Here is a 17,118-nt window from a genome sequence, read left to right as displayed (position 1 = left end):
GCATCTTGCAAGATTTTGCCTAACGCATTTATTCCTTCTCAGAGATGGATAGTGTGCATGGTATCCTCAAGAAGCTGATCCATGTGACACCTTCATGTGCTTACTGTCAGCCTTGTGTCCCTGCCTGGCTTGGGCTTGTCCCACACGACTGATGGAAGGTTCCCTAAAGCACAGGCTGCTGTTCAGTCACTGCACTGGCAGGGCCCGGTTCCAGTCACAGATGCGACTGAAACAAAAATAACCAGGCACAAAACTTGACTTGGGACAGGCTTGAAGAAAGAACCTCACTCAGTTATTTACTTCTTGGCACTGCTGATTGCCAAGACTTCAAGTTCAATATGGGGTGAAGATTCAAAGCAGAGAAGCAGAACTCCTGACACCAGTGGGATTAACCATAAATACACTCACTCTAAACCAATAAGCCTGGGACATCCTATATGCCAAACTGATTTTGCATCCTTCTTTCCCAGTATATCATCTTCAAGAGGTCAACATGTGGCATGCAGCTACAGAACAGTCAGACGATACATTAATCAAAATCCCACATGTCTCAGTACAGCACACCTAAGAGGACTTTGGAAAAGACAGTAAAAGATTTACTGAAGTTGTAAAACCAAGATAAGCAACATCATTCTCCAGAGAAGGCAAGAAGACAACCATCAGCAGCGAGTACCTCCCATTAGCGTCCCAAGGCCGTCCCATCACTCGCTTTTATCTGGCTGCACTACACCCCAAAAGGCTACGTGAACAAATGAAGAAAAGAGCCACTGTAGTTCTAGGAAAGATGTTCAGCCTGCAGAAAAGGTGACCAAGTACTCAAATACACTCAGGTGCTGGAACAGACCAGAAATGAACACCCTGTGGTAGGCCTTTTTGAAACCTCTGCCATTTGGAGTGGCAAGGGCTAGGAATCTCTTATTTTTTAATGGAGAAGTGGAGCAATACCTTTGGAAGGCTGCTTTTCTCATTAAGAGGCAGAAGCATGGATCTTTCTCTTTTTGGGGGGGAGGAGTCTTGGCTGAAGATGTACCTACCTCAAATCTTAAGCAACCAAGAAATTTCTTCCCACAAGGACCATCCTCCTCTCACAGAATCTTCTGCAAGAACTACATTGGTGCATTAAGTACTCTAAAGGAAGTTTTGACTTTATACTTGAATAGGACACGTGACCTTGTGTTGAGTGTACTAAACTTCTCTACTTTCAAATGCATTTTTCTCTATTTGCATAAGTCTGTGGAAAAAAAATAACACAGTCTATACACAACTTTTTAATCATCTAGATCACAAAAGTTGTAAAATTGAGCCTGAAGATCACTTACATCTGGTGGTTCTGCTTTCTTACGCATATGGCTTCCTCTAGTTAACTGCATATTCTCCTGAACTTAGAGATAAGATTTAAAAAAATAATCACCACTGTTAATCATACACGAGGTCCTGGAAAAAGCAGCAGAAGTTTAATGCCAAAGCAGAAAACAAAGAAAATATAAGATTCACAAGTTTGACACGTTACAAGAGTTTGGATAAAATAGAAGTTTATACTTCTGTTTTCTTCCTCTGGAGTTAAAAGAACAATTAACATTTTTAAGTGCACATTTTAAAAAACAGTGGTTTATGACTGACATGTTTTCAATCAATTTCCTAAATGCTTTTAGCAAAATCAAATACAATTCCTACAGTTACAGCAGTTCAACACTTACGTTAAGATATTTATACTGTAATGTTCCTCAGTTACACTCTCCACTTCCTGGAATGGCCCTCTTTCATCACATCATTGATTTAAGTGTAATTTGTGAAATTTGTTGTACTCAAGACACATACCTGTTTTAGGATTACAGCCAAATTCTTCTAAGAGGTTTTTACAGGGATATATCAGGATTTTAGACATATGGCATTTTCTTAACAGGAATGCAGATGCAGTTTCTCATTGGAAAGACAGACGCACTTCCAAATTAGCCCAATCGATGACAGCCTAACAAGAAGCAACATGATCTATAACCAAACAATTTGCATTACATAAATCTTAATGTGATGCTAAAACAACAGTGAAAAAATGTTTGGCTAGAGGCAAAAATTCAGCTCTCTTTCCTTCCACTTCCTTGACTTAAGAGACACACACTTAACTAATTACTCGGGTAGGCCGGCAGGCTGTCTTTCTTTAGTAACACCATTAGGAATTCCACAGGTTTGAGCTTCTAATGTTAAGGATCTTCATCTTTTTAGATGATGTCTTTTCTCTCATTTCCTCCCACTAGTTGCTGCATCAGGCATAACGATGCACAAATATGCAACATGCAGTCTGAATTGGGCACTTGTCCGTCACATGAAAACTTAACACTTACAGAGGACTCTGCTAAGGAAAGGAAATCTGGTGTAACTCTGAGTTCACAAATAACAGAAAACTACCTTCTCCCCACGCCTGCTTCAGGCTTGCCATGTACATCTGTCCAAATCAGCTCGAAGGCACGACAGCTCTGCATTTTACAGGTCTGAGTTGTGAACATGCAGCAAAATTTCAGTTTCATATTCACAACAGAAAACGAAGAATCTAAACACCAAATTGGGTCATGATTTGTCCTTCTTCACACTTAATTAGATTCCTCTTTTTGGCTAGTTCAACACCCTTTCTAGATCCAGTAATCCATAACAAAGCAACAGACATCCAAGCATTTGAAAGGCATCTGGCTTTTGTCTTGGAGGCCACTTAAAAAAAAAAAACAAACCCAAAAAAGTAATATTTAAAGACACTACTTCCATAATCCAACTAGCTTCCTGCCATGTTTTATGCAGTATAAAACATAGCAGAAAATATACTTATCAGCTTCACACAAATGGCTGATATATTAGTTAGAATAGGGGCAGGGATGGGGGGCAACCAGAGATCTAGGTGCATAACCAGTAAGGATGTTAACATGCTCAGCTTAAAACCCAGCTTAAAACTTCCCAAACGTGTGCTTAGCAGCCCAACTTTCCATAGTAAGAGAGTCACTAAGCCAGAGAGGAACTATGCATGAACACAGAGTCCTACAGCATTGACCTGCACATGAGCTGCAACCGGGCAGGCTCAGAATCAGATCGCTCCCAATAGCTTTTCTTCTCCACCAACATGCATAAAGTCTCTGATCCAGTGAACACTTAATTCTTTTAGTTAAACTGGAAGTTCTACTGATACATTATCAAATGCATCACTACTCTGCAGCCTGTCATGGTGTGCTTCACAGGAGAAACTGATAGTTTCTGACCTCTGCTTGATAGAGTTTGAACCAAGTGAACACCCAGTCTTGCTCATCGTCAGCCAGTGTTCCCACCTGTAGATTAAGAGTAGCATTTCATCGGCTCACAAACCCCTCACCTTCTGATCCTGCTCCAATCTCAAAAGACAGCAGCAATACTCAGGAAATGACGGCAGGGTAAGAAACATTGCAAACCTCCAGACATAGGCAGGGTAAGATGCTTGGGACCAAAGAAGGCTGGAATCCAGGACAGAGCCTTGTCACCTGCACTCCCTGTTCACCTGTAAAGGCAGCTCTGTGACCAACATACTTACTTTACACTTGGCATGAATGGCTTTTGTGGCTCTTTATAGGCACTGAGTGTATCTAATACACCACGCAAAGTCCTCATACATGATTTTGGACTCTGATATCGAGCTTGACATAAAATTTTACAAGGTGTGATACTCTTAGTAGTGCTGCGAAGTCTGTGTTGGATTAGAGTTTCTTCTGTTACAGCCTCCAAAAAAACTAAAGATGTGCTTGCTACAGGCATGCTAGTAGATGACATGATTTGAAATCATTGGCACTTCGTAGTCTCAAAGAACCCCCTGCACCTTACATAGCACAAAACATATTGTGAACATATGGAACATAGCACAAAAATATTGCAAGGAATAAGAAAAAGTTATGCTGGTGAACATGATCATGGGAAAACAACTTGCATATCAAAGTGAAAAGGTGTCTTCTGATCAAAATCTCTCTCACTCCTGGACCATCTTGTACACAGGATCTCCAACTCTAATCGTTCCAGTTTTGTCAACGGCAAAGTATTTTCCAAAGAGAGGGCTGGATTTGTATATGTGTCGCTCAGATGGATCACATAAGCGGTAACTGCAGAGGGAGAGCACTGCTTTAGGATCAGTGGTAGAAAATTCTAAAAATCAAAATATCAGTGATGAGAAAAAGGACATATGAACAGTGATGTCCTGTTTTGGTCACCATACTAGACAAAAAACTAAACAAATACTACAGTTAAGAGAACCAAGCTGTTGAAATGGAGAAAAAACAGCCAGACTGTATTCACTTATCCATGTATAATGCACATACAAAAGACTTTATAAAAAGAAATGCCAAAGTTGCAAAGTTAGACCTTTAAATACTTGAAATACCTGTTATCCCAGGCATTCACCCTAGCAGAGATGAAAGAGACAGGGAATGTAAAGTTTGCAAGAAAGAAGAGAGAACTTCCTGAATTTTCTTACCATATAGAATTGCAGAAAGCAGAATGAAAGTCAATATACACAGACCTTTACACTGCATTATTATGTCCCACACATACTTCAAATCGCTTTTAAAACACCAGTCTAACATCTGTTGGGATCTAGCCTAAACCCACTCCCACAGTCTAAGCAGCAATGGTATTTTTACAACCTTTTCAATGTTTCCAGGGGCTCCTTCCTGTCGAGGACCCCAGTGTCTGGGTTAACGGTTGTTAAAATACACCTGCAATGACAGACAGTGCCAAATCAATAACTGCTTCTTATTATGCATCTCTATACATTGATATAAAGTAACAGTCTCAAATGTTTACCTGGCACAACACACTGTCCCTTTCAGCTCTACATCGCCAATAAGAATATCCTCCCAGGTGTCCTGAAGGAAGGTAAATATTATGCATAGATTAGACATATCCACATGCAACCCTTTTTCCCCGGAGTGGCACAGCCATTCCTAGAATAAGCAGTACCATTCCAGATGATCACCTTTATTTACACCTTCAAAGTAAGTACAACTATATTATTGTACTATTTTAATGAAAATTCTGTGGTTACTGCATGCATACAGTTAAGGACCCACTAGTAATTATATCTGAAAAGAAAGATCCACAAGTAATAAAGCCTGTTCTGCAGCATGCACCTGTCTGAACCTAAAGGAAGCTTATTCTTGCTGTATTTGTGATAATCTGATCTGTGACCTCTAATAAATCACTGTTTTTGCAGAAAATGAATTTTCAGTTGAAGTAAGTTTTTGCTTCTTGTCTACACAACCTTCCTGTTATAATCGTCCTTGGAAGACAAAAAAACCCACATTCCTATGTTAGGCATTTCTTAGCTTTGGGAAATTATCAGATCTATCCAGAGCAAATTCTTTAGAAATAAAGGGCAACATGACACAAAAACACTTAAAAGCCACCATCATAATTTTACTTCATCACCAGATATCTTCCTAGATAGTATTTTTGAACTTCCAGAATATTGTCAGAGATGCAGTGACAGACCGCAGTATTTAAAGGGTCAGTTTTACTCTTCTGCCAAAGGCTATAAAACATCACACCGTCAATTTACAAATTGTTCATTTGAATCATTGATCAATTACAGCATGGATAGCTTTCTCAACTTCATACTTAAAGATGAGCTCTCAGCAAGAGCCTGTCATTTAGATACACTTATTTTATCCTTTGCTAAGCTAAATAAGCATTCACAGACCTGCCTCCTTCCTCAATGTTTCACATGCACTGACGTGAGCAGAAACTGTACCTCACTGAAATCCAGTTGTAATAAATAAATAAATAAAATCACAGAATAGCAGCTTTCCTCATCCTTGTAGGCACCACCACACAAGGAAATCAAGTTACAATAAAACATAACCAAGGCTTCAATAAGACGTTTAAGACAGTTATCTTACCTCCTCAAAAGCACCACAATCTGCCACAAGAATATTTGGTCGGAAATTCTCTATCTTAACTTTCTTCTCCAGCCTGGAATTTAGATCTTCCAGTGAAGCTTCTGAGATTATCAAGACTGGGCTACAGTCAGGATAGGCAACCTACATAAACAAACACAAACAAATCCTGAGGCTGCTGCGAAAGCATGGGAGCCAAGTTACTGAATGGCACAAGGACAGATATGTTGGAACCAGTGGCCACATATCAGCTTGACAGTGTTAGGCTGCTGCACTCAGGTTTTAATTTTCCTGCAAGTAGGTTAACAAGTAAAATAATATGCCTTTTCCTAGTTCAGTAACCACAGCAAGTTTCATTTGCTCAAATTGTAAAACTAAACTTCTACTCATAGAATGAAACCAAAATTATATAAGGTACCACAACTTCTTACGAAATAATAATGTATGCATGCCCCAGACATTTATTCTAGGTGTCACAGACAGAACTAAGTATATCAGTAAAACATGTTAAGGTATGAAAGGCACTTAAGACGTTTATGGACCTGCTGAACTTATGTTTGTTGACTATAATCAAGTAAGTAAATGCCTCTGCATAATGAATCTGCCTTATAACAACACCAGGGGGAGTTTCACATCCAGAATAGCAACACTAAATTGCAACTGTGCATTCATCTGTTTGAGTTTGCTTGGAACTGGGAGAGCTGCCATTTTAGCAAACAAGGCTGAAGAACAGTATTACAAGAAAACTCCTATGTATGTCAGTTTCACAGGAAGAAGAAGAAAAAAAAAATAGGTAAATTTTGGCAAGAATTTTAGTGTATAGCACTCCTGTCTTTCTCTTATATTGTCTTTTCCCTCCCCTTGTACACACCTTTACAACCACAGGAGATGAGTATTAAAATAACTATGTAAAAAATTCTGCCCTCTTTTCATGCCAGGATTCCTGAATGTCACCCCTTCTAATCTGCAACCCTTTTTGCTGAAACCTAGTCTTCTGTATTGGTTTTAGTGCCCCTACACAATAAATGCATTCATATAAAAGTCCATAATTGAATATACCTTCTTCTTGTTCTGCAACAAGGAAAACACTGATGCCCTATAGATAATAATATCACATCAGTAAGGCAAGATACTCACAATTTATATTTGCTTAAAAAGCTTATACTCATCAGCTACAGTTGAAACCATCTTCACGAGAGAGAGTTTTTCAGACAAAAAGATGGGCATCAGTGGCGCCAATGACATGAGGATGTCTGAGCACAGCGTTTCCTTTCCCTATGTGCGTTAGCTTTCTCTAATATCAGACCTTCACGCCACTTCCCACAGCAAGAGAGAGAGAGATGAAACCTCTGTAACCTTCTTTGGATTTTAATTCCTAGGCCCACAACTACAGAGCCCTGGGTTAAGCATCGTTCCCTGAAACAAAATGAGGTAACACATCACCCATCAGTACACGCCTAGACGTGAACAAGGGATAGAGAATGGAGGTTTTCTGTGCAACACTGATTACACTATCAAAACATCTCTAAAAATGTGACTTCTTCTATTCACTGAGACACAAAGGGAATGCTATGAAATTCTGCAATGTAATAGCACCTCTTCAAGTATCAGCATCAGACTCTTTAGCTGAGAATGGTCAATAGCTTAGAACAGATTTAAAGTAAAATTTGCGCACATTATATCATCACAGAAAAGGAGAATATTCATGTGGTTTAAGTAGATGAACACAGAGATTGCTAAACTAGGCTGAATCACCAATGATGGAATGGGTAAGTTTTGGTGGGTGGAAGTGGTTAAAAGAAAGTACTTCTGAGTAAAAGACCATTAATTTACCTCATCTGTGGTTCGGAAAAGGTTTATGATGTCCTTGGACTTTCTTGGCAGCATGGAGGACTCAAAGTGCACCAGTCTATATGGCCCTGAATTCAGGAAAGTGCTGATCCACTGAGCCACTTCATCTCCACAGTCCCTGCCCTGGATATCCAGTCCAAAGACTCTAAAGGGTCACAAGACATATCAGCAAGTTAGCTAGAAAGCTGAAGGCTTCAGCATGCTTATTATTCAAAGGCAAATAACTTGTTCTAACAGTAGTAGCAAGGTACAGTAAACAAACCACCTGGATTCTAACAAGGTGGAAGTTGGCTTCTGAATTCGGCACAAGGATCATTCCCAGTGTGCAACCTCCTAGTGCCCACCTTTTTTTGAAAGTTAAGGAACATGGACACGGCCAGATGACACCAGCTGGTGAAAGCATGAGCCATGAAATAGCCTTTAGGTGCTCAGAGCTAACAGTAACATCAGTGACCAGCAACAAAACCACCTGTTTGCCACACTTTCAAGTGAAAAAAGAGTCCGCTCTTGCATTTGCATGTGACTGCAACACCAAAAGATTTCACCCAGAAATCAGCTAAAAGGTAATTAATCTCAGAAAATGAACAACAGTTTGAAAGGACGTGGTTAATTACCGTAATTAACATTTTACAAATATTACTAATTGCAAATGTCCCTGGTTATTAAGGAAGCTTTCCTTCAGATTTTAGTGCTATAAAAATTTAGCCAGAGCTGAGTGAAACTTTTAAGCTCAAACCTAAGATTTGGAGCTATTCTATATGCTAAGTGCGGTTAAACATTTAGAACAGAGGCAAAGTCCACAGGGCACAAAAAGCCACTGGCAGCAGGACACAAACAAGTTTACGCAAGAAACACTTTACTGGCAAGAAAAAGTAAACCTCAACTCAACATTCCAACGAACTTCAACACCAGTCACGAACAGTTTTACTATGCTCTTCAAAGTAGTGATTTTCATCCAAATGTGCTGCGTGCAGTGTTTTCTACCTCTGCAATCATACCTGGGACAGCTTAAAGGATAGAGATGCTCAGGCAGCTCATCTAGCCTGAGCCCAGCTCCTAGGAGCCTTCCTTTACTCATCTCAGGGAGAGATGAATTGTTAGGGTGCCTGTAGCAATATCCTGGAGGGCTATAAAAAAAAAACAACAACCCTTCAACATTTGCAGAAATAGAATTGTGCCTACACAATGGCTTCAGTCCTACATTTGGCTCCTGAAAACACAGGCTTTTAAAATATCCAAGTAAAATCTGCAACTGGATTTACCAGTTTTAAAGATTAGCGTCTGTGCAGCTCTTTTCAGCAAGATGCGTTACTGCATCCCAATTTGAAGGCACCATGCTCACCCAGCAGCAAAATAAATACACAAGTCTGTGCAGAGGGCCCTGCCAGCAGCACGAACCACAGAGCAAAAAAGCTATTCCCACCTAAAAGCTGGGAGAGAAGAACTTCAGAGCAAATGCCAAATCTTCATTTTCCTGAATACATTCCTGTTCCCAAACCTCACACTTAGGAACGGATGAGAAGGCATCAGCCTCAAGCTGAAAAACAGCAAATTGTTTAAGGACAGCACAGTCATCCAAAACATCAGGATTCGTCCTGAAAAGTGTAAGGCAATGTCTAACTATGGGTATCACTCATTTCACGTCCTATGAGACCACCAATAATACCAGACAAAGTTGTAATTTTTGAAGTCCATTTATATGTACCTAACTCTTGCTTACTTACATTTCCTAAATCTGGCAATTTTAAAGCCAGTGAGGGCAATAGTTTGTTATGGAAAAAAAAAAACAAACGAAAAACCTCAACATTGAGATTCAAAATTCAAAAGTCGAAGCTATATTTTTATTACTGAAATGCATGTAGTCTTTTTCTAATGGCACAACAAATTTTAGAAAAACAACATCTTGAAAACCACATGTTTTTGCAGTGTGTGTGTCTTTGGTTAACATATACACATTATAGACGGATTTTTAAAAGACTGTCCTATTTCTCCATTATAATTCGTAACTTGCACCTGCTTTGATACTGAGCTATGCTAACCAAGGGTTTTCACAGCAACAGATTTATGCGAAAAGCTACCCAATGCAGCTCCTTTCCAGGATTCTCTTATTTTTAATTACAGCAGCCAGTACATTAACCTTCTCTGCTATCTAAAGGAAACACACTTATCAGTATCTTTGTATTGGCAAACACCATTTACAATTACACAGCCTTACATATTAATTGACATTTTATCAGGGAAAAAGGTTTTCTGCTTTCCCTTAGCGTTTTTCCAGCATGGATTTCAATACATGTGTAAAATAACTAGTCCTGAAATTAACGAGCATAACTGTAGGCACACAGCTGAATGACTACATTTGGAAGCTGTTCACATGAAATCGCTTTGAGATACAATGCACAGGGAATGACTTGCTGTGGGGACACCCATCTTACCCCTGTGACCACAAAGCGTGCCTCTGGCAACCGAGTTATTAATTTAGGCATGTCAGTGAAATGTCTACAGACAGGGGTGAGGGAATCTAAACATCAACATCTCACCAATTTCAAATAGCCAGCATGTATCCAAAAATGTTGACGCATATACTAGTGGTGACCAAGAAATACCAATATGTGTGACTGGGGCTCTGAGATGCAACTGCTCACCCAAGCAAAATGAAAACACTAAACGCAAATGAGTAACCTTGACAGTCTATGAAGACTGAAGAGCATCGTTCATTTGGCAGATATATAATGTACAGCCTTTGAATACTGTGTCACCTTTTCACAAGGTTTGTTTTCAGCAGTGTTTAGCGGACTAAGAGTAGACCTCTCGCTGCAACAATTAATCCTGGACTCCTGAATAACACATGGCAGGAGAGTGAAACACTCTCCAACTCCATAAGAAAATGGAAACCACTACAGTCTTGAAATAATGTAGTGTGTAAGTAAGAGTATTTATAGAAAGGGGACTGGGCGAGGCGGGGGAAGCCCCTAAAGCCAGGGAAGTCACCCAGCTCCCCACAACTCCTCCACGCTGAGGTCCCTCGGTACCTGCAGTTCCGCACGGGATTTTTCCTGGGGAGCTTGATGGGCACGCACACCGGCTTCATCTCGGGGGCCTCCAAGGTCAAGTGCCCGTCTTCAGAGCCCACAGAAATGAGGACCAGCCGCGGCTCCTGGCGAGCTGTCACCATGTGCCCATCTTCCTTGGTCACAAGCCAAAACCTGTTGCGTGACAGGGGACACAAACGCACTGGACAGGGCTAAACGGCAGGGTCCCCCCGCAACCCTGGCACAACAGGTGCCTCTCCAAAGAGAACAGCCCGCAACCGCGGAGCCCGAAGGGAGCCCGGCAGCGGGGCCGGGGCCGGGCAGGAGCACCGCGCCAGCCCCCGCTCGCCAGCCCACCCCCGCCGTACCTGTCCCGCAGATCCCCGCTCTGCAGCCCCATCAGCGTCACCCGCGCCTGCGGCACCGCCAGCCCCCGGAATGACTTCACGGGGTACACGAAGAGCTTCAACACCGTCCCCACCCGCTGCAGGCGGAAGCGGCGGCGGCGCCCAGCCCCCCTCCTCCAGCGCCAGGCGCCCAGCACGGCGCCCAGCGCCAGCAGCAGCCCCGCCGCGCCCCACAGCCAGCGCGGCCGCGCCGCCTGCAGCGACAGGCCCAACGCGCCCCGCGCCCCGCTCATGGCGACTTGGCCGCGGCGGCGGCGGCGGCTGAAGGGGCCGGGGCGTGGGCGGGCCCCAGGGCGGGCGGGCGGCCGCCCCTTCCGGCCCCGCCGCGGCTGCCGCCCAACGGGCCTCGCTGCGGGCGGCGGGCTGTGGGTCTGCTCTCAGCCCGGAGCCTTCGCCAGGCCCAGGGCGTCGGCAGAAGAAAGAGTGGCGGCCACAGCGCGGAAAATAAAAGTTTGAGTGCTCGCTGGCAGCGTCCAGCTTGAGAAAACACAGGCGGCACATGCGTTTTTTTAGTATCTGGGCTTTTATAGAAAGCAATGTTGCAGGGAAAGTATGAACTGTGCAGGGACACATGAGTTCGTGAAATTCAGGCTTTCGGGGCAGCTCAGAGAAAAAGGGGGAAAAGGGAGGTGAAGAGCTGGTGTGGGGGCAGCAAATGGCAGCACATGACGAAAAAATTTTACAGTGAGGGTGGTGAAACACCAGCCCAGGTTGGCCAGAGAGGTGGTAGATGCCCCATCCCTGGAGACATTCCAGGCCAGGCTGGACGGGGCTCTGAGCAACCTGATCTGGCTGAAGATGCTCCTGCTCATTGCAGCGGGTTGGACTAGATGAGCTTTGAAGGTCCCTTCCAACCCAAACTGTTCTATGATTCTGTGAGGCTGGGGTAGGGGCATCCCATGCCATTTGACTGCCCATGACAGCTGCCTGGTGCCAATGAGGCCCCTCCAAGAGTTTCCCTCCTGTCAGCAGGGTCATGGGGAAGTCACTTGGTGGGACAGACAGCTGCAAGGCAAATATGACATCATAGAACAGGCTGGAGTGGCAAACGCCACTATCGTCACGGGCTTTTCGTCACAGGCAAAGGAAGAGCCTTGGCTGTTGATTTCACCCAGCTCCCCATTCGAGCTTGCAGGGCTCAGAAGGTTTAGGCTCAGCGTGCCGAGACCAAAGTCCCAGCAGGTGGAAAACAGGGAAGCTTGGCATTGGGCATTTCAGAGATTTGGGTAGCTGGGCCACGATGGATTACTGGAATTACTACATCAACAGCATCCTGGCAGACAGGAATGTGGAAGATGTGGCTATTGTGGGCCTCTTCGACAACAAATGTGTGTGGGCCGCCAAGCCAGGAGGGATTCTTGCAGCCATCTCGCCTCAAGAAGTGGGCTTGATCACAGGCCAGGATCGGAAAACACTCCTGCTGACGGGAATCACCGTAGCTGGCAAAAAGTGCAGTGTGATTCGTGACAACCTGCTCGTGGATGAAGACAATGTGATGGATGTCAGAAGCAAGGGCAGTGACAGCAGATCCATCTGTATTGGCAAGACCATCCAAGCCCTGGTCTTCCTCATGGGCAAGAAGGGAGTCCATGGAGGAGCCCTCAACCAAAAGGTCCACAATATCATTGTGGGCATGAAAGTATGAAGCAAATAGTGCCAAAGAGACAGACACCTTTTGCCTGAGCACAGGGGCATGGTTGTTGCTATATCAGAGAAGGGAAATATACCTGATGTTGTTGTGTATGTCTTTGCCTGCTTCTTTCATGTGGTGGGGTGTTGGGCAGGCAGCAGTGCTGGGACACTGACAGGCTACCTGACCAGCACAAGGAGGTAACATCTACATTCCTCATTAGATGCTCAATATTACTTGAGTGGTCTCCTTGCCCTCTTGCGTGATCACTCCCTGTTACTCTAATTTTACTGACTGATTTTGGGCTGAAGGTCTCTGATAACGTTAGGTTTGGGAAAGGGCAGGAGGGAAGGCAATTCCTTTGCCCTCTTGTTCGCCACTTCACTGTTTAAATCTTGCCCTAATGCCATACGTGAGTTTTGAGACCTTTCTCCTTCTACAAGTAGGCCACAACATAAAGATGAGCAGGACTTACTGTTTAGGTTGAATTTGCCCCTGGAACAGGCCCAGTTTGTTCTGGAGATTAACTGCTAATCAACGGAGCGTTGTGCTGCTGCTGGACTGTGTGCAAGGCATGTTCAGAGACAGACCTGCTCACCTTCCACATCATTTGAAACCCCTTCTTACGCTACTGTACTGAGCAAATTGGGTTTTTTACGAGGTAAGTTATTTGTCTTGAGTCTGTGGCACACTGTCTGGCCTTGAGATCATGCGTCCCTGTAAGCTCCCCAGGACACCCAGGAGGACATGGACTTGTGCCAAGCATTGCAGATTTCCTCCTCCATTCACTAGATTTCTTCGTCCATTCACCAGTAGAACCCTCCCTGCCTGCTCCTGCTTGTAACCATAAGCACCCAGTCTGAAATGGGGCAGAACTGGTGCACTTGAGATGGGACTGATACCAGGAAGACTTGAGGGTTGTCTCCAGCAGGGCCGATCTCCTCATGTACAGGCTTTCCTTGTTCCATCGCTCCTGGCAGCAAGCCCAAGTCCACCACACGCTGTCCTGCTACAGCACGGGCAGGCTGTGACCGCTCACCCACAGTGAGACACCCCATTCTCCATACCCTTGGGACCCCCACATTGTGCCAGGTAAATCGCAGGTGCTAAACTGCTTGGTCTGGTTTGACCAGATTTCCCACACCACCTTCATATCATTGACCCACTGAGTCAAAACTAATTACTCATGGTGGCTTTTATGACTCTGCCACAGACTCAAGAGGAGAGCCAGCCTTGCTGAGCAGACTGAGAGCACTTGAATGCTCTTCAATAACCATTAATCTTCTCATTTAACGTGGAGTCAATGTTTTGTAATTTAATTGAATTCACACAGACTTCTTTAATCTGCAACTGCACCCACAGGAGCAGAAAACGCTATACGGGGAACCAGGCGTCTATTGTATTAGCAAATGTTCGACAAAGCTGCAGTGACTGTCTAATCAGTAAACACTGTCTGATAAGCTGTGCTTACAAGTATGAATCAAAACAAATTAACTCAAGTACTAAAGGGATAAAAACACAAGTACACAAACTAGTTTTAGAATCTAACAATAAAAGCAATGCATCAAATGCAATAAATGAAAAAAAATTATGCTGACCACAAGTTTTTTAAAAGGCATGGGCTTTCCTTATGAACATTGATGCTTATTTTCACAAGCTTGAGGCAAAAATGAGTAACTATCTCCTGTGATTTCTCAAGCACTGGTAGTATTCTCCTCAAACCACAAAATGCAGAACGCTTTTGCCCTCCGAACTTCAGTCTACGAGACATCAAAATGACAGGATTTGGAATAAAAATAAAAAAATTTGGATGATTTACTGGTTGCTCCCTTCTTCTGGGTGCCAGAGAAAATAGGTCTGGAGTGTATATATACTTTACAAGCATGAGAATTTGGAGAAGTATGGAACTATATAGTGCAATAGCATTGTGAGTAGCTACAGCTCCTCCCTAGTTATACATTATGGGCAGCACAATGGTGTACAAAAGCAAATTATTTCAGTTTGAAGTATTTGTTAACTAAATTCAGAAATAAGTCACCTTTGCTTAGGATTACAGATTCCTTTAGAGAAAAAAATCTGAAATCCAAGAAGGACCTTAAACTTTCACTCCCTAAATCTTCCAGCCTGGAGCCCAAGGAGATTTTCTTCAGACCAGCCCTGAAAAGCAGCTCCTACATTCAACCCTGACTCTTCTTGGAGACTGTGGCATGAAGGAGCTTAAAGAGGAACAACAGAAGGCGGCAGCATCTGCATAATCTCTCCCCTCCTGCTGTGATAGAAGGAATGCAAAATTAGAAATAGCTACAGAGCACATGGCTGTGGCTTAATGTCTCAGTCCTACTACTGCAGCCTTTGAGAAAAACCTTCACCCATACAACAAGCACCCCTCAAAAAGCTTCCAGTAAATAGCTTGACCATCAGGTTTTTGTAATCCTCCATCCCAGGTGTACCTGTGCTTACTTAGGAGCCGACAGCTCCTTCTGCTATAAAGCAATGTGAGTAGAGCAATTCAGACAAAACATAGGTGCTGCTTTTGTTGCAATCCATAGTCTCTCATGTAACAGGCCTGTGTCTGCTTGTAGCCAGAGTAGGCACAGTAAACATGCACTGAGCAGGAAATTACTGTGTTTTCCACTGCTTTTAGCTTCATCAAACCTCAAGACAGTTGTGCTGAAATTCTCCACAGCAGGTCTTTGCCTCAGGATGCTTAAAATGTGTCTGATCAGATGGAGGATTTGCAGCATCAACCCCACAGCAAGCTGGGGCTGGGCTCTCTCGATCCTGGAAGCCAGTGATGCTGGTTTATGTTGAAAAAGTATGGTGTCAGCTCAGAAGCATCCATGTGACAGATTTTCAAATGGTTTCAACAGGTTTTATGGAAAAAGTAATGACATACCTGCTTTCAGATGCAGTGGGCAACTGGAGATAGTTCTAGAAGTGAAACTAGACTCTTGTAGCAGTGGCTTAATCAGAGGTCTAGGAAAGGTGAATGATGAGAAAAGAGTTCAAGAATTTTACTTGTTTAAACTAGAAAAGACAAGTGACTAGAGATCCTGTAGGTCTTCAGATATGTGCACAGTGCTGCAGTTTGGAAAGTCATAAAATACTGTGCTGAGGGGGAGATTTGAATAGACATTACCAAAAAAATCCTGGTGACAAAGATAGCAAAATGCTGGCCTAGATTAGGTGGCAGCATGTTAGGAGAGATCTAAATGTGAATCTGGCCTGTCTCAGTGGAGGAATAGGGGTTAAATGCCCACACCAGGGTTGTGCCAGGTATTTTTCCAGTGACTCTCTGATAGTTCAGCAAAAGGCAGAGATGAGGGGATGACACGGCCATGTATACAGTCATCCTATTCTGATTCCAGCAAGATATGATAAAAATTATGTTACGCCCACACACATGCCCAAACTTTAACCTTCTTCCAAACTTAGAACAAACAGTAAATTCAAAAGATTCCTTTGTAGAAAGGAGGGGAGGATAAAAGCTTTGCTGCTTCCTCTTATAATCTTAAAGGAAATCAGAGTTCAGTGAGTCATGCACTAGAAATGAGCTCGGTGAAATTCACGTATGGAAAAATCTCAGGCGAATAATTGGTGATGATTGAATTAAAAATAGAGTCATTAATGATGGATACCTTTTAATGGAGGCAGAGTAATGAGATAAAGGGATTTTTTTTTTTTTTTTGAGCTTTTTCCTACACAGAGAATCATAAATACATAAAAGCCGGGCAGGTTGTTAGGCTGCTTCAGTCACTATCCAGTCATGTAAGAAGATGAATTGAAAATTGTCTTTTTCCTCCAGTCAAATGCTTAACTTCAGGTGCTCTAAATTCACCAGAACATTATAGAAAGGGTTGTTCCAGGCAAATGTTCAGCCCAGAATTAACTAATGCAGGCTAATGACATTACTAGTTCTCATGTTCCAAAAACTTAGTTCTCCAGGTGAATATAGCATCAGTCAGGCAGCTTTAGGAGTTTGAATAGTTGGGGAAGAGCTGCATGTCATCTGGGAGAGCAGGTAAGGACCAAAGGAGGGGCTTTACTGGGGAGCAGTGCATTCCTTCTGCAGCCTGAGGACTAACCCACTTCTGCAGCTATGGTTCAGCAGCCATCATGGGGGTGGTCAGCATCCACCAAGGACAGGAAAGTCCCCACCCCAATTCGGACAGAGCTGAAAAAGCAATCTGATGCTAGCTTAGTGTTCCAGGAAAGGAAGGAGCAAGGATTGCTTTACGGGCAGCAGAAACATGGGAAAACAGAAAGCATCTGGATCCAAATACGGATGGCACGCTGGAGCTGGGGTC

The 17,118-nt window shown here is 43.3% G+C and overlaps 2 protein-coding genes across 2 annotated transcripts; one reads left to right on the top strand and one right to left on the bottom strand.

Annotated features, from left to right (window-relative positions):
• Positions 1–1,507: 1,507 nt before the first annotated feature.
• On the bottom strand, positions 1,508–11,414 carry LOC308039183 (mitochondrial amidoxime reducing component 2-like; the record flags this gene model as incomplete). Its single annotated transcript, XM_080342298.1, has 7 exons — positions 1,508–4,103; positions 4,644–4,715; positions 4,804–4,865; positions 5,898–6,038; positions 7,728–7,890; positions 10,775–10,948; positions 11,143–11,414. The coding sequence occupies 7 exons, from the start codon at positions 11,412–11,414 to the stop codon at positions 3,974–3,976; spliced, it is 1,014 nt and encodes a 337-aa protein (XP_080198424.1). The 3' UTR covers positions 1,508–3,973.
• Positions 11,415–12,421: 1,007 nt separating this feature from the next.
• PFN3 (profilin 3) lies at positions 12,422–12,826 on the top strand (the record flags this gene model as incomplete). Its single annotated transcript, XM_080341465.1, has 1 exon — positions 12,422–12,826. The coding sequence occupies one exon, from the start codon at positions 12,422–12,424 to the stop codon at positions 12,824–12,826; it is 405 nt and encodes a 134-aa protein (XP_080197591.1).
• Between the last annotated feature and the right edge of the window lie 4,292 nt (positions 12,827–17,118).

This window comes from Nesoenas mayeri, assembly GCF_963082525.1.
Source record: "Nesoenas mayeri genome assembly, chromosome: 3".
Taxonomy (NCBI): Eukaryota; Metazoa; Chordata; class Aves; order Columbiformes; family Columbidae; genus Nesoenas; species Nesoenas mayeri.
This window is presented reverse-complemented; position numbering and strand designations above follow the sequence as displayed.